This window comes from Marmota flaviventris, chromosome 1 (assembly GCF_047511675.1).
Source record: "Marmota flaviventris isolate mMarFla1 chromosome 1, mMarFla1.hap1, whole genome shotgun sequence".
Lineage (NCBI taxonomy): Eukaryota > Metazoa > Chordata > Mammalia > Rodentia > Sciuridae > Marmota > Marmota flaviventris.
The window spans coordinates 94,287,530-94,311,681 of record NC_092498.1 but is presented as its reverse complement, the minus strand read 5'-3'; the positions used below and the strand labels follow the sequence as shown (position 1 = coordinate 94,311,681).

Below are 24,152 nucleotides of genomic sequence, written 5' to 3'. Positions count from 1 at the left end.
TTAACAAGAGTGTTATATACAAATAATTAATTTCTGCTGGAGTTTAAGACTACAGAGTAATATCAAGGCCAGAGGATAAAGATTTTCTCTTGAGAGTGAGACATTTCTCCCACAGAATGATATACTCCTACAGGAAGTGGAATAGTTCTGAAGTATTTACCAAGAAGCAAAGCGAATAGGACTTCTGAAAGAACAATGAACTGCAGCCAGGGATTCCCATGGACTCTGCCTGACCCTTCTGGTCAAGGGTTCACTTCAGGGAAGACACATGACCCAGGGAGTGGCATTTATGTAACAATTTGAAAGGCAGGATTTAAGGGAATCTCTAAGAGCTACCCTTAGTTCTTAAGTCAAATCATAAAAATATCTGAGACGTGCAGTAAATCTTTTTCTTCGGTATGAATACGCTTCAGTAATGTCTACGGGGCAAGAAATTCCAAGTGAAATGACAGAAGACACCACCAGAGGGTACTCGTGCACTGCAGATGACTCTCTCCTCTAGAGGACGCCAAGAACAAAGCGACAGGCATGTGCCTCCCCTGCGGCTCCACTGTGAGGACCTAGATCACAGTAACCTGAACACTCAAAACAGAGTGAGCCCAGGCTGTCTAGAGACATAAGTACCAACTTTCAACAGGAAAGCCATTTGAGAATAACTTGTTCTTAGCCAGCATTAATGACCAGTCCCTGAGTCCTTCTTGTGTGCTGGGCTCTGTGCTGACCTCTTCGTGGACAGCCTGCCATTTAACTGTCACAACCCCATGGGGTGGGTGCCATTATTACCCTGTCCTCTCTGCAGGTAGGAAGCTCAGCATCTGAGAAGCTGAACAGTTTGCCAAAGATCACAGAGCCAGTCTTCTAATCCAGGGCTCTTCACAGAGTGAGGACTGAGGAGCTACCAGAATGTGAGCTTAGAACAGTGCTTGCGGCACCAGCGAGAGAAGCACACGTTGATCACATAAGTGTTGATCACATGTGTATTGATCAGAATGGGCCCTAGGAATACCTCAAAACTAAAGTGCAGCTTGATTCTGAAAGAACAGAGAAATGCTGCATTTATTGATTTTCAAAGAAAAATGACAGTTGTGGAAGATGGAGGCAGAAGGTTCCTGTGGAATGAGGGAGATTTTCATTGGGATACCTAACAAAAACTGGTTAGAAAAACAATTCTAGCTGGACGTGGTGGTGCATGCTAGTGGTCACAGTGATTCAGGAGACTGAGGCAGGAGGATCACAAGTTCAAGGCCAGGCTCAGCAACTTAGAGAGGCCCTAAGCAATTTAGCAAGAGCCTGTCTCAAAATAAAAATAGAAAGGGCTGGGGAAGTAGCTCAGTGGTAAAGCACTCCTGGTTTCAATCCCTGGTACCACCCAAAAAGACAGTACTGAAAGCAGGAAGAGGCTGGTGTCAAGGGTCAACCAACCAGTTGTGTGTGACTTGGGAGTGAAAACAAAGGTTCTGTCTTTGGATGGGTTCATCTGGATTATTCTTGCAGCTAAATCTGTGTGGGTAATGCAAAGGAGGCAGTTCTTGCAGGCTTGCAGAAACCCAGATTGGCCTCCTTGACATCCATCAGCCTGGAGTGGGTGGTGGGGGCCTAGTGGTTTGTTTCTTTAGTTCCCAGAGGTAAGGGGAGAATGCGGGGGGCTGATTTCCTTTATAAGTCTAGATCCCCTAGACTTATAAAGCGCCAGTGACCACCACTGGAATGGGTCTCCACTGAGGTACACCCTACCAGATGCCAACCTTGACTCTGCACCCTGTTCCTTGCTTGCTGAGTTCACAGAGGGAGACCCTGTTTCCCAGCCCTGGTCCAGTCTGAAAGAAGATGATCTCATCAGAGCACTGGCACACGACCTGCTGGGGTCAACCAGGAGCACATTCCAGATAAAGGCGGAAAGGCCTGGACTTGGCAAATGGAATCATTTCTGTTTGCTGTGGGAAATGCAGTCTTTATCTTAGTTGGAGCTGAACCCTTCTGTTCATTGATTCACCCTTGTTGTGCCCAGACAGGCTGTGGCACTTCCTGAATCCCTGGCTCTGAAGTGTTACCCATTAACAATTAACTGGATATTAGTTAACAAGTAGGGGACACAGGGAGTACAAGTCACTGTCCCTAAATGGACAGGTCAAGGCCAAGCCAGGCTGTGGGTCAACAGTCCCTTGGCAGTTTGGAACAATAACCTACCTGTTTCCTGACAAAAACCTGATCCCTCCCTGGATATCTGAGAAAAAATGGTGACTGCTTAAGACTATCAGAGAAATTAGGAACTGACATCTTTCCTTTTAGCTTCCATGTAAAGAATAGTCTAAGATGGAGAACAATGGAGATGTCCACAGATATAAAATGCTATCAAGTCATTCTCAGGGGAAAGACCAACTGTGGGTGAACAGTTTCCTACGCAGCAGCTACTTCCTGGATGGGGCATCTCAGCGTAAACATCTCTTCTGCTTGTTCTTAGCCTGAGGACTCATCACCTAAGGAGAAGTGGACTTTGCTAATCGAATCTGACCTCCCGATCAGAGCAGGTCCTGGTTCAAAACGTAAGCTTGTGTAAGCGTGTTTGTAGTGGTGCTATTCACAACAGTCCCCAGGTGGAAGCAGTGCCCCCTACAGATGAGTGGATGCAGTCAAATTCATAGAGAGAAAGCAGCATGGTGGTCTCCAGGGGCTGAAGAAGGGAGGAAGAAGAGATGGGGAGTTAGTATTTAATGGATAGAGTTTCAGCTGGGGAAGATAATGAAGTTTTGGAGGTGGATGGTGTCGTGTCTCCACTACAGTGTAAGTGCACCTAATGCCACTGAACTGCACACTTAAAACTGATCAAAATGGCATTTTACAATCTGTGTATTTTATTATAATAGAAAAAAATACTTTTAAAATGTAAGCTCAATGTTTGAAATATTTTCATAGCTGAATCTTTATTGAATCCTTCATTTAAGAAATAGAGCAATTTGGGGCTGGGGCTCACCTGTAGACTGCTTGCCTAGCACGTCCGAGGTGCTGGGTTCGATCCTCAGCACCACATAAAAATAAATAATAAAATAAAGGTATTGCGTTCAACTACAACTAAAAAAATATTTTTTTTTAAAAAGGAAACAGGGCAATTTATCAAGCAGAAGTCTTAGAAAGCTAGAAAATATTGTTCAAGATTCAAAAATAGAGACTTCCAAGTCTCCAGCTGCACATCTTCCGTGATAGAAGGCTGCTGTTCTGAAAAATCGAGCCACATTGAACGTATTGCCATCTTTACAGCCATGTGGACTTTCCCTTCGGGTCAACCCAATGCAGGAAACCTGTGTTAGCAGGTAGCGGCTAGAGATAAAGGGTGTCCTTTCTCCTGAGGCCCTGCTCTTTTCAGCCTTCTTTAAACCTTGTGGTGTTTTAGAGTCAATTTGTGTATCCTGAAATCCTCCTCCGTTCTTGTACTTCCCTTCTGCATACTCCTGGGAGGTGAGGACTATCCCTTCCCTCACCAGATGGAGTTCGAAGCAGTTCGGTGGTGTATCTGAACTCCCATGGTGACTTAAAGGATCTGAGATCACGATCTGCATCTCATCAGGGAAAAAACTCAATCTGCCACTCACAGGGGTGTGCCATTTCCCCTTGTCACCTCCGGTCACTCTTCCACAAGAGTGAGTACAGATCTGCACTTACACCCCAGAGTGGGTGTCTGAGGCAGCTGGACCTAGGATGAGTCACCATAGGGATGGATGGTATTATATTTTTATTTGTTTCCCCTAATTCTTTCCATCCAAGAAAGGCTGAAAAGCCAAAAAGCCAATGCCTTGGTCCTACACCCCAGATCCACAGAGACAAAGATGGGACCACACACTGGGTCAGTGGGATTCCATGAGACACAGGGGTGTGTTCATCCCCTGTGCCCATGATGCTCTTTTCAGAGAGAGAGATCGAACTTGGCAGAGGCTCCTGCTGCCTGCCCTGCAGAAGTGGATCCCGGTCACTGAGACCATTTCCTACCTTTCAGGGTTTCCTGCAGGGTCTGTGCAAAGCTGGCCAACCGGTGGCCGTCACTGTGGTTCTTGCTTGGATTCTCTCCCCCGGGGAGGGCCAGTGCCGCCAGGTGAAGGTTAACGAGGGTCAAGTCATTACTTCCCACCTGGGCATCAGGGAACAAGGTAACAGGGAAAGGCTTAGACGCCCACGTCTGCTGTATCAGTTACAACAGCTCCATGCACACGGCTGGCCACACAGGCCAGCTCATACCCCGGGGGACTGTTCAAAGCACAAACCTACAGGAACAAGACCAATTTTGCTTTACCAGTCCACCCTCCAATATCCCCCCCCCTTACTCCTCCCTAGAGTCTGAAAAATTGGATCTATCTGGAAGTGTCAGATTTTATTTTTTCCTCCTAAGTCACCATAGAGGAGGAGGTACCTTCAGCAAGTGGTTGTGAACAAATGCGGAGGCTCCCCTGCTAGGATCCACTGTGGGTTCTGTTTCTTCCCCAACTCCACACATAACCCACTCAATCCCCTTTGAATGCTTGTCCCTCTGGGGCCCACTCTGTCCTGATGTTCACTTTCACCCGATTTTACACATGTGAACCCCCAAAGCTCACAGAAGCTGAGCTACAGAGGATGTGCACCCCAGTCCTGCACCCCCCTGTTTAGCTTCTGCGGTTGGCAGGCATGTACATATAAGGCCAGTTTATCTTCTGGGCCATCGCAGTATTGCTCAGCTCCTCAGAGTTGGGCAATCCTGCCCTTCCATTTGTCATAGCAACAAACATTAAACACTAACAAGAAAGGAAGGGGTAGGGGGAGTCCCCATGGAATGGAGTAGACAGTCTTGTTTTGCAGATATGATCCTGGTTTGCAACCACCACCCATCTGGGCTGACAGCTTTGCAGCTGTGGCCTTAACTAACAGAGAAACCACCCTGAGGCCAGGGCTGGGACGTACTGCCTGAAGGGATAAGTTCCTCTCTGTAACAGACCACAAGCCTGTCCTAGAATATGACCTAAAGTCACATTCAAGAGGTCAAGTGCCTGGCGAGGGTACCACTTTAGAGGATTTAGGCCCACTGATCATGACACCATGGCATTTTCTTATCGGCCTATTAATAACCGCTTGCCTTTTAATGACACTAGCTGGTTCTGACTGCTGCCCTGCTTGGCCAAAGCCAGAACAGCCACTCGAAGTAAAAAAAGTGGCCCCATGTGGTATTAGGAGGTTGTAAAGACCAAATCTGGCTGACTCACACATCAGCACCGCAGGTGTGTCTGTGCAGGCAGAACGCCATCAATACCACAGGCAGGGGAGTGAGAGGTGCTGATGGGGACTACAGCAGATACTCTGGTGTGTGAGCCCTGCCCCGCTTCTGTAGGTACAAATGTGAGAGGGCATGGGTGGCCTTCTAACCTCCAACACAGGGGGCTCTGGCCAGAGATAAACTATGCTGGGGTTAGGGGTGGCTCCCAGGCTTCAGAACTGCTATGGAGCACACAGAATGAAGGGAGTCTCCAGGCCCAGCAAGGGATGGGCTTGCTGGGCTCCATAGTGAGGGACCACTCTGCCCATCCTGGGGTTTCACAGTTAAGTACCATGAAGATAAGTTCCATTCACTGCCAGTGTGGGGACCTGTCTGAGCTCCTGGCTTCTCTTCCCTTTTGCTGCCCAGTTTCTAGGCATTTTGCTGTCTATTAATATTTCCCAAGGGCATCCAGGTGGATTCAGGATGACACTCAGACCAATCTGTGTAGCTGCTCCCTGACTCTGTGAGATAGAGGCTCCCTTGAGGGCTGGGCGCATCTGGAGATGCCAGCCACAGGGCTACTCTGGTGCTTCCACCCAGAGCTCCTATGGATCTCCTCCAGACAACTCTCCTTGGTAATAAGGATATGAGGCCTGAGAAGCAGCTGAGAGCAGCTCTGTAACCCCCAACCCAGCCACTGCCAAATGCAGGGCTTTAGTAGCCAGTGCCAGGCAGCAGAAGAACTGCTCAAGGTGCTTTTGAAAAATAGACAGTCCCAGGCCCTATTCTAAAAATTCTGACTGGGATAAGGTCTCAAAAATCTGTGATTTTAAGAAAATGTTCCTAGGTGCTTCTGATATGTTGGGTTTGGGAACTGGCTATATGATCACCTTCTTCTTTTTTTTTTTTTTTTTTTTTTAATTTGAGATGGGGGTCTCCCTAGGTTGGCCTTGAACTTCCAGGCTCATGAGATCCTCAGCCTCAGCCTTCTGAGTAGTTGGGACTGCAGGTGTGCGCGGCAGGGCTTCTCTTCCTCCTTGTCCAGGTGTCAGAGTTATCAGGGCTGAGAGTCCCTCCAGATCTCTTTCATGTATGCACTGGGCAAGGTCACCTGCCAAGGAAGCCCTAGGAGCAGGTGTTGACCCAACTCAGAGAGAACCAAATCAAGGCAAAGAGCTGAACACAAGGCTCCTCTTGCTTGGTTTTACAAAAGAAACTTTTTGTTTTCCTTTTTACAAGGAGCTGGCTGTGCAGATGACATGAAGAGGGTACCTTGAACCTCGCGAGGTATGGGCTAGGGCCCGTGGGCTTCCCATGTCCATTGCTGGGCGAGCTCTCCTGTGACGCAGCGTCTCTCAGCTCCACACCGGCTGTTGCATCCCACAGGAATCCTGAGAACCCGGCCCCCTGCAGCAAAGAAGGACACAGTCTTGGTGCCCAGTTCTAAGTCCATAAGGTGCATCCCAGCACAAGGAAAAGAGCCCGGCACAGGGGAAAGATGTCCGAGGGACTAGATAGACTGAGAGAACAACAGGGTCCCGCTCCAGGAGATCACTCACACACACAGGAATTGTTTCTGTAACAAAAAGCATACCACCAAAGCCACAGCTCACTCTTCAAAATAGTTTCATACACTGCCAATTTCAGAGTTTTGCATACAGTCAGTGTGGCCTCTGTTCTTCCCTTCTGGAGGGAGGTAGGGGAAATCCTGACCAGGCAGAGAGATCTTTTACATCATCACATGCTTTGAGGCAGTAACTCATACCCTCATTTGCCAGATGAGGATATTGCTGCTCAGATGGGTTAAGTAACTTCTCTTAATCCCACAGCCCTAAATGGCAATGCTGAGAATCAAAAATAAGACTGCAAGGGATGTGTTTGGCTTATTGATTAGTTGCTGCTTACCACAAATGGGGACTGGCACCTAGTAAGTGCTTGGATATTTGCTGGGTCAACGGAGGTCAGAGCTAACAGTTGTGATGGTTTGGAACTGGTCCAGGCCCCTCTGCAGAGGAACGGGGAAGCATACAGAGGTCTGAAGCCTAGGACAGAGGTGCTGAGGCTGGTGGGTGAGGCAGACAGATTTTGGGGTGTTGTGGGCAGAGTCAGGAGCTAACCCCCTGCCGCCTCTGGAAGTTGGAAAGGCTGCTCTGAATCTGCCTGTGTCTGCCACTGCCCCTCGGGTATTGCTGGAAAGAAGAAAGGCCTGACTCCACAGCACAGCCCACCCCAGCCTCTGCAGGCTCTGTTGGTCATCAGGACACTTCTTCAGTGCCCGTGGCCCGGGAGCCATCAGTGTCATCAGACAGGCCGGCTATGCTTGTCACTACTCCTTTAAGTTGTAAAAGGAGAGGAAGTGATCCTGCACGGTCATCTTCCTGGGCAGCCACTGAGAGTCCCCAACTTTAGCTCAGGTCCACACCTCACTTGAATGTGTATGCTTTAGGAGGTGGGAGGGAGGAGGGGGCCCAGCAGGGGAACTTCCAGATTGTCAGGATCTCCTTGCCTACCTACTGGAGAAGAGTGGTTTGAGAATTTGAAGACCTGGGCCGCAGTCCCTCTGCATCCCAGGTGAGCCACTCTGCTGGTCTAAGCCTCCGTTTCCTCAGGTGTAGAGCGGGTAAATACGATCACCCTGTTGGCTTTGCGGATAAGCCCGTCTCCCCATAAACTATTCTTCCAGCCGTGCAGCCAAAGGAAACCTCCTGCCTGAAAACTTCCAGGGATCCCTGGTGCCCTTATGGGGGACTCTGCACCTTCCTCTTCAATACTACCTCTCACACCTACTCAATGTGATCCCAGCAGCCCTGGGCCTTTCCTACCCCCACGTTTCTATATACACTACTCTCTCTACCAGTGGCTTTTGACCCCTTCCTGGGTGCCTTTCCCAACCCCCTGATACAGGTGGCTGAGAACAGCCATGGAGGAGCGCAGATTTTCCCACAAAGGTAGCTCACCGGGCTGAAGTCTGACTACCACCTGACTACCTGGTGATACACTAGCTTGGGGACAAATTGTTTCTTCTGAGGTTTCCACTTTCTCATGTGTAAACTGCCCCTCCAGTTATGAGGCAAGGACTGGAGAGAACTGAGCAGAAGACACCTGGACATATTCTAGACTTTGGAGATCTGGCAGCTGCTGCTATGACTTTCTCACACTTGTCTAGAGACTGTTCATTCATGACCTGCAGGTATGTTTTGTTGGACTCATTCAGTCGCACATTTTAAAACATCCTTTTGGATTATCTGTTCATACTTAAAATTCAATAAATTTCACATGAAAATGAATCTGGGGGACTAGACCATTCTGGCCAACAATACTCCATGACTGGCTAGACCTGACACTGCAGCTGCAGCTCACAACAGGCACGGCTCTTAGTCTACTATTGGGCATTCACATCCCTGGGACCTGGCCTGTGCTCTGCTACTGAAGCATTCTAAAGTTCCAGTGTACGCTATCTTTTAAGAACCAGGTCTCATGCTGTGGGCTAAGAAAGGGGCTATTGCTCCCATTGTACAGTTGAAGGAATAGAGACAGAGAGAGATAAGTGGTTGGAACTCAGTTCTTTCTGCAACTGCATTCTGTTGCTCAAAGGCCTTGACTCTCCCACTTGGAGCAGGATGCCTCTCTTGTCCTTCCAACAGACTGTGAGCTTCCTGAAGGAAGGGCTGGGATCAATATTAGGTTCTGTAAAGAGTAAACATGGACAGAGCTGGGTCTCAGGGTCTGTTTTTCTCACCAATTTACATATGGCACAGAACATAGGGCCCGGCACAGAGTAACTCACCTTTCATGAGCGAGCTGTTAAATGAATGAAGAAAGTGTGTGGAGTGGACTCGAAGAGCCTCATGGACCCCCAAACACCCACATACATGTAAAGTGCTATTTTGATAGGAAACAGATGGAGTTCTTATCACTTCTGTGTGAACGGAGGGGAGAACCCTGGGCTAAGGCCATTGGGACTAGATGCATACCACTCCAGCTGCATGTCAGCCTGCTGGGAAGAGCGCTGACTCATGGTCAGCTGCTGTTTCCACCCCATGTTGAGCCCAGAGAAATGAAACTTAGATGCATTTTTTTTTTTTTTTAGTGGTAGCTGTAAAGAATAGGGGCCTATTTTCAACAGCAATAAATAGAAGCTTATGACCAATAAAAATAAATGGTTAGACACTTTCAATCCAGAATACATTTAGGATTTAAGAGCCCAAGTTGTAAATATCAATCACACAAGTGCAATTCACATGTGTTTACAAGCACACTAGGTATACCAGTGACAAAAAGTAACATCTACATTTATGGGAGAATTATAAAATCATATGTTTTTCAAATCATGAGTAATTATCAGGAATCTTTTTGAAAATCTAATACCCCACTGATGCTAATCATTTCAAGATGAATAAATGTGGAATATAATATGTAAGAACAAAAATGTCTATAGACAGAGATTTATCCATAATTATATGAATGTTACTGATAAAAAGTAAAAATCTGCAAAAGATTTCAATAAAGCATTTCTATGTTCATAATTCCCACTACTGAAAGCAAATACTTCATGTATGAACTAAGGTGAATCTCAAGTTTTCAGTCAATGAATAATGGGCTCTCCACAGATGTGGCAGAGGAATGGTGGCTAGGGATTATAAGGGCAATGGACAGAAACACTCATTTGCTGCCTTGGTCCTGGACAGGGTTTTTCCTCCCTAAATTCTAACCTCCCATTTCCATCTGGGAAGGAGACCATTCCTGATCTGAACATAAAATGAGAACCAGGGCATGAGAAATGAATGGCAAAGTGAACAGACACTACTCAGAAGAAGATATACAATTTATCAACAAATATATGAAAAAATGTTCAACATCTCTAGTAATTAGAGAGATACAAATCAAAACTACTCTAAGATTTCATCTCACGCCAGTCAGAATGGCAAGGATACTAGCAACAATAAGTGTCGGTGAGGGTATAGGGAAAAAAGTACACTGAGACATTGCTGGTGGGAATGCAAATTGGCCCAACCACTCTGGAAAACAATATAGAGATTCCTTAGAAAACTTGGAATGAAACAACCATTTGACCCAGCTATACCACTCCTTGGTTCATATCAAAGGACTTAAAATTAGTAGTAAAATCAGTATGCTACAGTGACGTAGCCACTTCCATGTTTATAGCAGCTCAATTCACAATAGCTAAACTGTGGAAGCAACCTAGATGCCCTTCAATGGATGAATGGATAAAGAAACTGAGGCATATACACACAATGGAATATTACTCAGCTTTAAAAGTGAATAAAACATTGACATTAGCAGGTAAATGGATGGAGAATATCATGCTAAGCAAAGTAAGCCAATCCCAAAAAACCAAAGGCCAAATGTTTTCTCTGATAAGTAGATGTTGATCCATATCAGGGGAGGGAGCATCGGAAGTATGGCGGAACTTTGAATTGAACAGAGGGGATTGAGGGGAGGGGGGAGGGCATGCGGGTAGGAAAGATGGTGGAATAACATGGGCATCACTACCCTAAGTACATGTATGATTGCATAAATGATGTGACTCTATATCATGTACAATTGGAGAAATGAAAAGTTGTGCTCCATTTGTGTACAATAAATTGAAATGCATTCTGCTGTCATGTATAACTAATTAGAATAAAAAAAAATCTATCCTTAAAAAAAAAAGATGGGGCTGAGATTGTGGCTCAGTGGTACTTGCTTAGCGTGTGTGAGGTACTGGGTTCAATTCTCAGCACCACATATAAATAAATAAAGGTCCATTAACAACTAATAAAATATTTTTTAAAAAGAAAGAAATGGCAAAGACTGAAAAACTGGGTAGAAATTGCATCAAAGGAAAAGGAAAATCTTCCTACTGGCAAAGGAAATCTTCAAACATCTTTGGAGAAAAAAGTAGGTTTCCATAAAGTGAAAACAAAGGCCAGGTTTTACAGGAGAGGGTACCTTCTGGAGTGGACTTGAGGGATTCTCAGCAACAACAGACTTCCAGCAGCCCCGAGGCCCCTTCCACTTGCGAATGTTGGGCAGGATGGGCTGGTTTAGCTCCGCACAGAACTGCAAAGACAGAGCAGAAATTAGTGAGTGCTCACAGCGGCAGCCTCAGGGGCAGGATGCTGCGATTCTGAATAACCACAAATCATTCAGAGACTTGTTAAACTTCATCTCTGTATTCTCAAAGACCAGGGTTCACGGTGTTACCTATCAACTGAAAAAATAAATAAATAAAAAGTTAACAAAACAAAACCCAGAGCTCACAAAGATGCAGACAATTAAATAAGCATCACATATTAAAAAGCAAACCATCCACCTGTGAAACTCCAAATTATCACCTGGAGACTCAGTTCACAGAAATCGATTCTCACCGTAACCTTAATTCTTGCCTAAACAGTTCAGAAAGAGCTGTGAGAATCCTTTTTATGCTTGCAAACCCAGTGGATTCAAGGTCCCCAGGAAGATCTAGATCAGGGTAAAATCCAAAAGGGAAAAAAAGATAATTTTCTCCCCAGAATTAGCTTACAGAGGGCGACAAATGACCCTCAGCTTAATCATGAACCCCCATATTGTTCACCTTGGTATTCTTTCCCCCACCCCTGGCACTGGGGATTGAACCCAAGGGTGCTCTATCACTGAGCTATATTCCCCAGTCCATTTTATTTTTTATTTTGAGACGAGTCTAAGTTGTCAAGCTTGCGATCCTCCTGTCTCAGCCTCCCCAGTCACTGGGATTATAGGCCTGTGCCACCACAGTAGGGTCTTTGCCTTGGTTTTCTTCTGTCATGCATGGATGATGCCCCATGAATATGAATGGAAACACTTTTTGGCTATGCAGGTTCTACAAGGTGGCGTGCGAACCATAAAGTGACTTTATCACTGAGGCAAAGTAAAATTCTACTTTTTTACAAAGTGGGATGAGAAGGAGGAAAACTACCGACTTCACAGCAGCTGGACCAGCTCCTCTGATACATTCTCTTGAGGCTGGTTCATTTGAGGGGGCCCTGGAATCTGTCAGATTTGGGCCCAGTTTTTGAGATATTCCAATAACTGATATTGCCCCTCCCTGGTGGCAGACACTTTCTTGTCCCTTGCCACCTCTGAACACTCCACTCACATCCTTCTCTGCACGCCCTACAAGTGATGGTATCTCCTACCTTCCTTCTGAGCTCTTGCTCCAATGAGCTGCTCTTCATCAAGCTCATTTATCCCGACCCTGAATCAGCTTACACCTCTATCTGAAAGACCCCAAATCTACAGCTGTGGTTCAGCTTTCCCTAAGTTTTGAACTGTACTTCCAATGACCCCTTTAACATTTCCATCTGAAGGTCTCCTCAGAACTTCTAAACAGCATGTCCCAAAGGGACACCTCCATCCCCTCCCCAACTTTTGCCCCTATCTATTCATGGCACTCCCACGCTCCTCGCTGCTCTGATTCATCCCTCTCCTCCCTTGTGTCCTATCCCTCACAGAATGTGGGATTCTACTTGTATCTGACTGTGGTGCTCCCCCTCGGTCTACAGTCCCCTTTCTGAGCCCATCTCCTCTCCCCTGGCCACTGGTATGGTTTCTAAGGAGCCTTCCTGCCTCTCTGCCATCTAATCTATTTCCTTCTATCCACTAGGTAGGACGGGGCCACACTGAAGTGTGGTCCTGGGACTGGTAGCATCAGCATCACCCGGGAACTTGCTGTAAGCTCTCTGGCCTCATCCTAGATATTTTGGACTAGAAATTCCAGGGTGGAGGCCTAGCAGTCCCTGTGGTAACGAGCCCTCTAGGCGATCTTTATATAAGCCGAGGTTTGAGAATCACTGTGGCTGTCCAGGGCCCTCGTATGTATCCATCCTAGATTTTGGCAGTGCTAGTGATAGCCATTGGCTAGCAGCCTCCTGGCAGTCCCCTCTGGGCCTCAGCTGCAGGGACCTGCTCTCACACCCTGCTGGGTGCCGGGGGGCTGGATGAGACCAAGGTGAAAGGCCTGGTCTTTGTGCCCACATTTTCTACTCTGTAAGAAGGACTACGAGGCATAAGCAAGGACTTGGCCAGTCACTGTCCCAGTAATAGGTGCTATGAAGAAAATGAAAATGGGCAAGGGGAGGGAGCATGCTGGGAGGTCTGCTTTAGACAGAGCTGCTTTCCTCGTGAGTCATTTAGTATCTGCCTTCTCCAACAGTAGACTCCATCAGGGCAGGGACTGTGCCTGGTCACCTTTTATAAACCACACCTGATACAGGCATGACACTCATTTGCTGGTGATTAGAAAACTTGATGGGAGACTAGTCTTCACATCTGTGCATGAAAAACAAAGGGTCTCTTATCTCAACTGCTACCTCAATTTTAATCTCTTTGCAGGCTTTAAGCTCTATGCTTACTGAGTGTCTGGGGAATGTCCTCTTTGGAATTTGGTCATCTATGTCTTTTATCACAAGTTTCACTCTCAAGAATGTCTGGTGCAGAGTGGCTGTGGACAGTGTCATTCCTGAGTGGGGTTCAGGGGGGCACCCTGGATGAAATCCCCTTGGCTGGATGCTCCTGGCTGGAAGTCATTCTCTGTTGGGGAATGAAACACTGGAAAACACAGCCAGAATTATGTACTATAACTTTAGGAATCCAGTGAGGAAATGTACTTTTACAAAGGATTTGATTTCCTTGCTTGCTGGGTGACCAGCAGAACTGACTCCAAGAATCATTAAGAAGGGCAGCAGCATTCCATTGCCACCTGGTGCTCTACCATTCTCTTCACAAGAGGTCCTGAGCCTGACTGCTCATATGAATCTGAGGACACATGGGGAGGCTCTATTTTTAAAAAGCCCCACCATCAGGGGGAAGGGGAGAGGGGTGGGCAAAGGAAGGTACTGGGAAGTAGAACTGATAGAATTGTTGCATGCGTAGATAAGTATGCCACAACAAAACCCACTGTTCTTTATAATATGCACCAGAAAAAAAAAAAATCCCCACCAGGATGATTAGCCAACCAGGTAGGTTAGAGAGCCCCTACCTCTGGGAACACTATTGTATGGGACACACTGTCTATAGACAGCCAGCAGTGCCAACAGGATGGTTCTTCCTGCTGAGAAATCTAATCTCTCCTAACCCCCCCCCCCCCCCCCGGACATTCAAATACCTGATCATAGGCCAAACTTACTCCCCTTCCTGGCAACACCACTTTGATGGGAAAGAGGTGGCCCAGGCCAACTCTCACTGCTCTCAAAGATGAGGCTGGGCTAGTCAATGTGAGATCACCAGTGTCATGGGGCACTTGTTAAAAATGTAAATTCTTTAAGTAGGCCCCATCCCAGATCTACTTAAAGACTGGGGTGGGACTCAGCAATCGGCATGTAACAGTCTTGCCAGATGATTCTGAAGTTAAAAAGTTGATACAATGTGTTACGGTTTGGATGCGAGGTGTCCCCCAAAAGCTCACATGTAAGATGATGCAGGAAGGTTCAGAGGAGAAATGATTGGGTTGAGAGAGTCTTAACCGAATCCGTGATTTAATCCCCTGGTACGGATTAACTGAGGGGTAACTGAAGTGGTGGGTGTGGCTAGAGGAGGTGGCAATTGGGGCATGGCTTTGGAGTATGTATTTGTATCTGGCCAGTGGAGTCTCTCTCTGCTTCCTGACCACCAATGAAGTTGCTTCCCTCCACCACACCCTTCTTGTGATGTTTGGCCTCACCTTCATCCCCAAAGAATGGAGCCTGTTGTCTGTGGACTGAGACCTCTGAAACCATAGCCCCTAAATAAATCTTTCCTCCTCTACAGTTGTTCTGGTGGGGTCTTTTAGTTGCAGCAGTGAAAAAAGTGACTAAAACATAATGAATGAAAGACACTACATTTTTCTTTATTTTGTATCCCATACTATATTGCTCACTGCTAAACTCAAGAAACTCTAAGAAGACAAAATCCCTGACCCTATGGGCCATCTTAATTTTGCACATCTGGAGCCTTGCTCTTGATACTCTCAGTCCACATCAGAGACCTATTACTAGGAACAACTAATAACTTAAGAGACCAGGAAGGTAAGTGCTGATGCCTAAAAGCTTTCTATGCCCTAATTTCCTTGATCAGAATTGAGTAAGAGGTAGGTACTTTCTTCTATTTCTAGGACTGGGAAAAAACCTTCTAGTTTCTTAACTGAGTTACTGTTTGTACTAATAGTTCACAGCAAACCCAAAGAGGGAAGTGTGTTTTAGTTCCTTGCTACTCAAAGTGTGGTCCATAGACCAGCAGCAAAGACCTCACCAGGGAGCCTGCTAGAAATGTAAAACTCCAAGCCTGCTGGAGACTAGACACATCAGAGTCTGCAGGTTCACAGGAGCCCCTGGGGGAATTTATGAGCTTGTGAAGCTTCCAGAAGTCTTCTGGAGAGCCTTCCTGTTGGTAGGCCCTGAGGCAGATGCTATTGAGCATATCATCTCTCCTGGATCTCACGGTCCATAGTTACCAGCTATTCATGAGCAGAGTGCTGCACAGAAAGGTTAAGTGCAAGCATGGGCTTCAAGTCAAGATTACACAGCTGATAAGTCTGAGGGGGGTTCTGAGAGTAGCTCTGCTACGGGCTGCATCACCTCCTGTCCATGCGGATGTAAAAGGTAGAGCATGGTAGGTTCTAAGGGGTTGGGGCCAGCCAGCCCACCTCTACTGAATCCTTAGATCCCTTCTCCCAAACATTTCAAAGGAAAACAAAACCATCCTCTGAGAGCTCCCAATCTGAACTCTTTGTCTTAAACCATTTTATTGTGATCAGCTGGTTGTCAAATTTTCTGTTTCACTCACATAACTAAAAGAAGGATATAATACTCTTACGGATACAAGTGGCTCGCCACGCAGAAAGGTCAAAATGGCTGGGATGGCAGGGGGACTGTGTTATTTGAAAGAGTCTCTCGGGTAATTCTGATCTATACATCCTGAAAATGGCCACAGCCCTACTTGTGCTTCTCAAACCTTTGGCTAACTTACTGCCTCTTTTTATCAGAATTAAGCTGGCTCTTGATTTTAAAACAGTGGATGGATTAGCAGATTCTATTATACCTGACTGACTGATTGAATTACGGAGGTTACTGCCAAGATGTATACTTGGTACAAGTTCCCTAAGCAATTCTAAACAAGTTTGAGAAGCTCAGACAAGCAGAGGATTGTTCATTTGGAGCTCTGCCTTCCTAGTTTTTAATACCTGTGATTTTGAAAGATAGTTTTATTATTCAAAACGAATACTCTTTAGCTTTCACAGCCCACACTTTGAAAGCATCTGACTTATGGCTCTTTGCAGATAATCCTGGGAGATAACATGCCCCTGGTGGAGGTGGGTGCACAATAGGCATGCAATGGCTATTTGATGAGTGAATAATTCAATGGGAAATTGTTCCTTGGGAATTCCTCTTTTGCTTCTCTCTCCCAAAATAAGTTACAAGAACTACCACAAACTTGACTTGTTTCTCTGGAGTCAGACCAAATGTGGGGTTGGGGTAGGGGTAAAACTCTTGTTCTTTGGTACCTACCCAACAACCAGCTGGTCAGAAGGTTAACCGTACTAACACTTGGATATAAAATTTCCCCCATAGGCTTGATCCCTGGCTGATGGTGTATGGGGAGGTGGTGGAATCTTTAAGATGTGGGCCTACTGGGAGAAAGTTAGGTCACTGAGGGTGTGTTCTTGAAATGGACATTAGGATCATGGCCCCTTCTTTCTCCCTTTGCTTCCCAGTCACTATGAATTGAACACTTCTAACCACAGGTTTCCTGCCATGATGAACCATATTGCTATAGGTCCAAAGATAATGGGCCAAGATACCTTTGAAACAGTAAGCCAAAAGAAACCTTTCCTCCCTAAAAGTTAACAATCTTAGTTATTTTGTCACAGTAATGGAAACCTGACTAACACAACCAGAGATCAAAAAGTGACTGATGAAGATCCCTGGACCACACCCCACCTCCGGGTTTGACAACAAGGAGCCTCAAAGTCAGACATCATAGCAGCAATCTACAAGGTGCCCATGTGCTGGCATTTGGAAATGCCTACTCCTAAAAGACAAAACTACTTTGGTCATGACCTCAGAACTTCCTGCATCATGGGTCTGCCCTGAATCAGCTGACAGCTTATCTCTGCAGTGACAAAAGGGCTCTAAAGATTAAAATCAGCGGATTTTTTTTTTTGTGTGTGTGCCCGTGGACTTTTGACTTTTTTCTTTACTTTGAATTCTTCCTGCTTTTTGAAAAGAATAACCCATCTCCGATGGGGAAATGAAAATAAAAAGGTGTTCCAACTTCACTGGGTGGCTTATCCACTAACCACCAGGCTCAGATGCCCTTTAAACTTCCCTTTCCAGTCACATTAAAACCAAACCCAGGTTCCGTGAGCAATTTGCAAAGATGAGCTGCTAACAGAGACTGCACTGTTAATTGGAGACAGAACATCAGAAGCCCTGGTAGGCATTTTAAAGACCACACCAAATGGCCACTTTATCCTGCTTCCTGGATGGGTGGGGAGGGTATGTTTTCACTTTGAACTCTTGGGGTGAAGTCAAATTCCCAGATGAAGTTGCTTCCCTGGGTTGGTGTTTCACTTGCTTTCCTGATTCTGGACGTGACTTCCCTTTGACAATGAGTTTCCCATATGTTAACGACCAATTTCCTCCCTGCTCCCTGTGGTGGCTACTAAAAACACAGTCTATTTTTGGTGGATAAAGAAGCCCAGGTGAGTTTTCCTTATAAAGATATATTGCCATCACAAAGAGAAGCAGCCCTGTCTTCAGTCATGCAAGGTCAAGAGACTGAACTTTCACTTGAATACATAGGACCTGGGGGGGGGGGAAGAGAGATGTTTAGAAATGTTAATGCTAAACAAAGGATTGTGCTCCTAAGGACCTTCAAGCATAGGAATGTTACAGCCCATGTGAGAAACCAGTGAGTCTCACATGGAGGGCAAGTTGGGAATGGTTAAAGGTCATTAAAAAGTGAGTGATGATGGCGTTTTACCCAGCTATAAAGAAGAATGAAACTGTGACATTTGCTAGTAAATGGATGGAACATCGTGCTAAGTGAAATAAGTCAGACTCAGAAAGTCAAGGGTAAAATGTTTTCTCCCATATGCGCGAGTTAGAGAGAAGTATGGAAAAAGGGGTGGGGGGACAGATCCCACAAAAAGAGGGAAGGTTGGTGGAGGAGAGGAAGGAGATTGACAGGGAGCGAGGAAGGAGAGGAAAAGGAAGGAATATGGAATAAAATAGACAAAATTACACTATGTACACTAATGAATATAGCACAGTGAATTCTACCTTTATGTATATAAAGCTCCAATTTAAAAATAGCAATAGATAAACAATGTTACATCTCACACACACACACACACACACAAGCACGCACGCGTGTGCAACTGAGCTACACCACACTCCCTCCCTCAACCTTATGGAGCAAGAAGACTGCTCACTGGTTTAAGTGCTTCAGAGAAGAGCTGTGTTTCCACAGAGCCAGGACCAGGTGCAGCCATCTTTGCTCAAATGCAAACATAGGTACACATCCCAGAAGTGGAGAGGGCAGCTTGGTCCAAAGTGGGAACGAAAGCAAGGCACTTTGGGGCTCCTGGGCCACTCTGAAGCCATCACACAACAAAAAGTGTCCATGCAAGCATGGTGGCAAATGCTTGCAATTCTAGCAACTCCAGAATGTGAGGCAGGAGGATCAGAAGTTCAAGGCCAGCCTCGGCAACTTAGGGAGACACTTAGCAACTTAAGGAATGTTACAGCCCATGAAGACCCTGTCTCCTCAGAATAAAAAAAATTTTAAAAAAAGGACTGGGGTGTAGCTCAGAGGTAAAGTACATTGGGTTTAATCCCTTGTATCAAAATAAATAAATAAATAAAAAGAAGTGACCATGTACTCTCTGAGAAAACTGAACAATGTAAAAGTCTAGTTATTTATTTACTGTAAATTAAATAATAACCATGATTGGCTGCCTACATATAACAAGTAAGCTGATTACAAAGTGTTCCCAGGATATTTAAAATACCAAAATGTCGATGTTTTGCAAGGCTGTGTATACTTTTCCCAGTTCTGCTTGTCAGCCTTAAAGGCCCCGACAAGTCTCTCCACAGAGATGGGGCTCCGCAGAGAACGCAGAGCATTCCAACCTCCTTCCTCCCTCAGTCTTTTCTCTCTTTCTCTTTATTTGTTTGGTGCTGGAACCCAGAGCCTTGAGCATGCTGAGCATGTGCTCTGCGACGGAGCTACACCACCCTCACCCCCTCAACCTTATGGAGCAGGAAGACTGCTCACTGGCTTAAGTGCTTCAGAGAAGAGCTGTGTTTCCACAGAGCCAGGACCAGGTGCAGCCACCTTTGCTCAAATGCAAACAACTTAGGGAGACACTCAGCACATCCTAGAGGGGGTGGGGAGGGCAGCTTGGTCCAAAGTGGGAACGAGAGCAAGGCGCCTTGGGGCTCCTGGGCCACTCTGAAGCCATCACACAACAATGCCTCCTCTAGGAGCCATGCCCAGAAGTCCAGGAGCCCATGAAGGGAGAAGTGGAGGGCATTCATCCTCGCTACTCAGAGTCCCAGTGAGTTACTCGCCTTTTCCACTAGAGAAAGAAAAACTGGGCTTGTTTCCTTGTCGCTTCAGCAGTTTCCTCAGAGGGCCACATTACGGAATGGAAGGAGAAGAGCCAGGGAGAGCTCCCGGGACCCTGGGGACATCCCTGAACACCACTGGGCCTCGGTCTCCCCATCGGTAAAGTGAAGGGAAAAAGGTGATGACCTCATCCAAGGCCCCGTCCAGTTCTAAAATAGTATCATTCTAGAACTCTGGGAGGAGAGGGTGGAGAAAAGAGGGCAAGCGGAGGGGACGGACAAGATTCTCACAAACGTTAGAACTCCTTTCTCCCTCCTTCTCCATGATGGTTGCCCTGTGAACTCCATGAAGTAGCTGATGGCATTTATAAGACACTGGATCAACTCTCCAAAGGCTCAGAACTCCAAAACAAGGGCCCCTCAAAGCCTGCACCAGCCTTCCTCAGGGTCCCCTCAACCCATGTATGTATAATATGTCAAAATACATTCTACTGTCACATGGAACTAAAAAGAACAAACAAAAAATTAAACAAAAATAGACTGAGGGAGGCAGACTGAGGAGGGAAAGGGGACTGGCATTCGTGAGGTGCCAAACACGTGGCAGGCACTTCCACACATTCATGTGCAGACCTGACGGCAACTCTGAGGTAGGCAATGACATGCCCACTTGGCACCTGAGGAAACTGGGACAAAAAGGGTAACATGGCCGGTCAGTCACAGCCAGCAAGTGCCAATGTGTGGGCCACCTAGGACGAAAACCACTCGAGTTTGGTCCACTCTAACGTGCAAATGCACTCTCAGAGGTCACAAATGACACGGGCGGGCTTGTGTGGTGGTAGGGTGCGCAAGTGTGCGTGCACCACACATTCCAACCTGTAGGTTGCTGGAGATAAAACCTGCTCCATCACCGCCCTGGTATTCAGTTTTGTCACTAATGCCTAAGTCACGCACCCCCACGATGGTTCTCACAGGGAGGTCAACACATGGACAGACTTCTCCCCGGTAGGGTCGAGGACTGGCAGCCTATGCCTATTCCCGTCTACATGGCTCAGGGTTCACAGCACGTAAGGGACCCCTGCTTTAAAAGCTCAGGCCCCATCCTTGTTTGGCCAGAGAAGCCACAAGCTTCCAGCTCCTTCCTCACTGTGGGCCACCTCTGGGGCAGCTCCTCAGCATGCTCTTTCCACCGGCACCAGAAAGGAATTCTGGATGGGAATTCTGGATGAGTGCTCCTCCTTGTTTAAGCACTCTTATCATGCAGAGGAAGACAAAAAGCAAACAAGAAGCCATTTCCTCAGCCCCCAAGTCAGCTAATTATTGGTTGCTTCTACAGAACCAAGGGAAGTGGCACCCACAGGTCCTCCTGTTACTGGCGGCTACTGGCTGTGAACCTCTCCAATGTTCCCAAAGACATCGATCATATGGCTTCTGAATAGGATGGTTACAAAAAGCAAAGGGAGGACCAAAAGAGAAAACCTTAAGGACAGCTAAACTTTTTTTTTTTTTTTTTGGCAAGGGCAGTTCTAGATCTGAGAGTGAGAGGGAGTTGGAGACTTCATGGAGACTGAAGCAAGGTTAGGGACAAGGGATACACAAGCGCTCACTAGGGATGCTACACTTCCACCTGTCACCAGCATCACCACTGTCAGCTTCACTATGTATTCCTGGCCTTTAGGAAAGTTCCCAGAAGTCTTTTCTTCTCTCATAGTTTTCAGATGCGAAGACTTAATCCTAACTGGGAATCCAGACTTTGACAGCAATTTTTTTTCCTTTTTTTTGAGGCTAATATCCTACAAATACAGATCAGGATAATTTATAGGGCCTTGTGCATATTAGGCACTACAGCCTCGGCCCATGACTGAGTTCTCACTTTGGGCAAATAACTCACCTGCTCCAGGCCTCAGTTTCTGCATTTGGAGTAGGGGAAAAGAGTGGTTCTTGTCTCAAGAGACTGACACTTCCAAAGCAAGGGACCCAGGCACAGAGCCCGGTGTGCAGCAAGCCTTCCTGTTGTTCTACTGGAGGAAGTAGGCAAGAGCTGAGGTTGGGGATAGGAGCCAGGCAGGCAGCGCCCTCTAAAATAAAGCACTACGGGCATGGAGGGAGGGATGAGAAAGTAGCTGGTGATATTCTCTCGTGAGAAGGAGAACAGATTTGCCAACCATTCAATAAAACAAACAATGACTACGTGGCCATCCTGGGTGGGGTTCTTGTCACAGTCAGTGTGAGTTGCTCTAACAAATACCACAGACTGTGTGGCTTAAGTCATAAACATCTGTTTCTCACAGTGTGGGAGGCTGTAAGTTCAAGATTAAGATGCCAGCTGATTCTGCTCCTGCCGAGGGTCCTCTTCCTGGTGTGTAGATGGCTGCCTTCTTGCTGTGTCCTCACTTGGTGAACAGAGAAATCATCTTCCAAGGGCACTGACTCCGTGCATGAGGGCTGCACTCGCATCACCCAAGTGCTTCCCAAAGGCTCTGCCTCTAAATAGCCTCACCATGCAGCTTAGGGAGCTTCAACATATGAAGTCTGAGGGACACAGACACTGGTCCATAGCAGTTCTAGAACTACAATGATTTAGGAAAGAGACATAGTTCCCTGCCCAACCTGAGCTTAGTCTGGGAATGAAGGCCATGGGGGTGGTTACTAACATAACCACCCGAATATAAAAGTGCAATTGGGACTTGTGCTGCAAAGAACTGGCTCAAGGAGCCTGTGGGCATCCAGGACCGTGGGGTGGGGGTTGACTTTGTTGGGGAAGGCTTCTCCAAAGAGCTGATGTTTAAGCTCAGAAATCAAGGGTAAGAGAACTTAATTAGGCAAAGAGGAGGGAAGAATATTACAGGCATCAGGAATGGCAAAGGCCTGTGGTGGGCAAAGTTGCTGGAGGACAGAGAAGCTAGTTTGGCTGCAGCAGATATGGTGAGAGGAAAGAATGGTGAGATGAGCTTGTCTAGCCATGCAAGTCTCTGTATCCAAAGAAAAGTTTGTCCCTTATCCATGAGCCATCCTAGAACCACTGAAGAGTGTGAGCAAGGACCTGCATTTTGAAAATGCGGAGGGGCTGCAGTATAGAGTGCAGGCTGGAGAAGGTCCAGGATGGTCACGAACACTGCATCTGGGTAGTACAGAAGAGATGAAGGTAGATGGACCAAGAGGAGAGCAGGGGGCACTTTTGAGAGCTAGCAGGGGATAAAGGTGACTTGGCTCAAAAGAAGTAAAAAAGACATTTATTCAAGTAAATACTTGTAAACAGTTGTTTGTAGCAGCACTGTTCCCAACAGCCAAGAGATGAAAACAACCCAATGTCATTAGCAGACAAATGCCTCCCATACAGGGGAACAGTATTCAGCCATAATAAATGAAATACTGATGCATGCCACAGCTCAGACGAGTCTTGGAAACATTACATCATGTGAAAAAAGCCAGACATGAAAGGCTTCATGTCACATGAATCCATTTGTACAAAACACTCAGAACAGAGACCTCTGTGGGGAGAAAATCCAGACCGCAGCCACTGCACTGTGGGGAGAGCGGGTGAGAGTGATTACTTGGTGAGTGTGGGGTTCGTTTTCTGGATGATGAAATGTTCCTGGAACTAGTTAGAGGTGATGGGTGCATATCACTGTGGCCTCTGAAGGTCAATGAATCGTCCACTTTAAAACAGCTAATTCATGTTGCATGAATTGTACCTCAAAATATAGTGAGTGAGTTCAGTGGTGGGTTCGGGGCTGAAGGGGAAGCAGAGGAACCACCTTTGCACTCAACATGCACTGAGGACTTGCGTGCACCGGGGCTACCCCAAGCTGTAGCTGCACACCTAGGAGAGCAGCCCTGGGCTCCGTAATTCTTGGAATACTGGCCCTTTGAAGCTTAAAAAAAAAAAAGAGACAGTTTTAGGGCAAATAAAATAAGTACTTCTTTCCCAATTAGGCACCAAACTTGTGAGTAATGATTGAAGCTAATTATTCTAAGTAGAAGCAGGTCTGAAAATAGCCATGAATTCTGGAGGATTTTGTGGCTATTTTCGGAAAGCACAGGAAAGTTGCAGGCAGAGGGAAGCGAACCCTGCATCAGAGCAAAAATACGGGGATGACCATTTGTGGTTTGCACCAAACATGCCATCGCATGGATTCTAAGTTTTTTATTCATTTATTTTATTTTATTTTTTTAAGAGAGAGAGAGAGAGACAGAGAGAGAGAGAATGAACTTTTTTAATATTTATTTTTCAGTTTTCGGTGGACACAACATCTTTATTTTATTTGTATGTGGTGCTGAGGATCAAACCCAGCGCCCCATGCATGCCAGGCGAGCGTGCTACCGCTTGAGCCACATCCCCAGCCCAGTTTTTTATTTGTTCTTCTTAG

General features: G+C 46.4%; 1 protein-coding gene and 1 long non-coding RNA gene across 2 annotated transcripts in view; one reads left to right on the top strand and one right to left on the bottom strand.

The window, feature by feature from the left end:
• Eepd1 (endonuclease/exonuclease/phosphatase family domain containing 1) overlaps positions 1-24,152 on the bottom strand; it is a 117,163-nt gene that overhangs the window by 5,908 nt on the left and 87,103 nt on the right. Inside the window, exons 4-6 of the mRNA XM_027939636.2 lie at positions 11,171-11,281; positions 6,491-6,625; positions 3,982-4,120 (exon numbers count right to left, since the gene is read on the bottom strand). Of these exons, the coding sequence (XP_027795437.2) occupies positions 3,982-4,120; positions 6,491-6,625; positions 11,171-11,281 (385 nt within the window). The remainder of the gene's footprint in view (positions 1-3,981; positions 4,121-6,490; positions 6,626-11,170; positions 11,282-24,152) is intronic.
• Positions 7,724-17,489, top strand: LOC117794913 (uncharacterized). Its single transcript, XR_004618789.2, has 3 exons — positions 7,724-7,789; positions 8,282-8,408; positions 17,082-17,489. It is a non-coding gene; the product is annotated as an uncharacterized lncRNA (long non-coding RNA).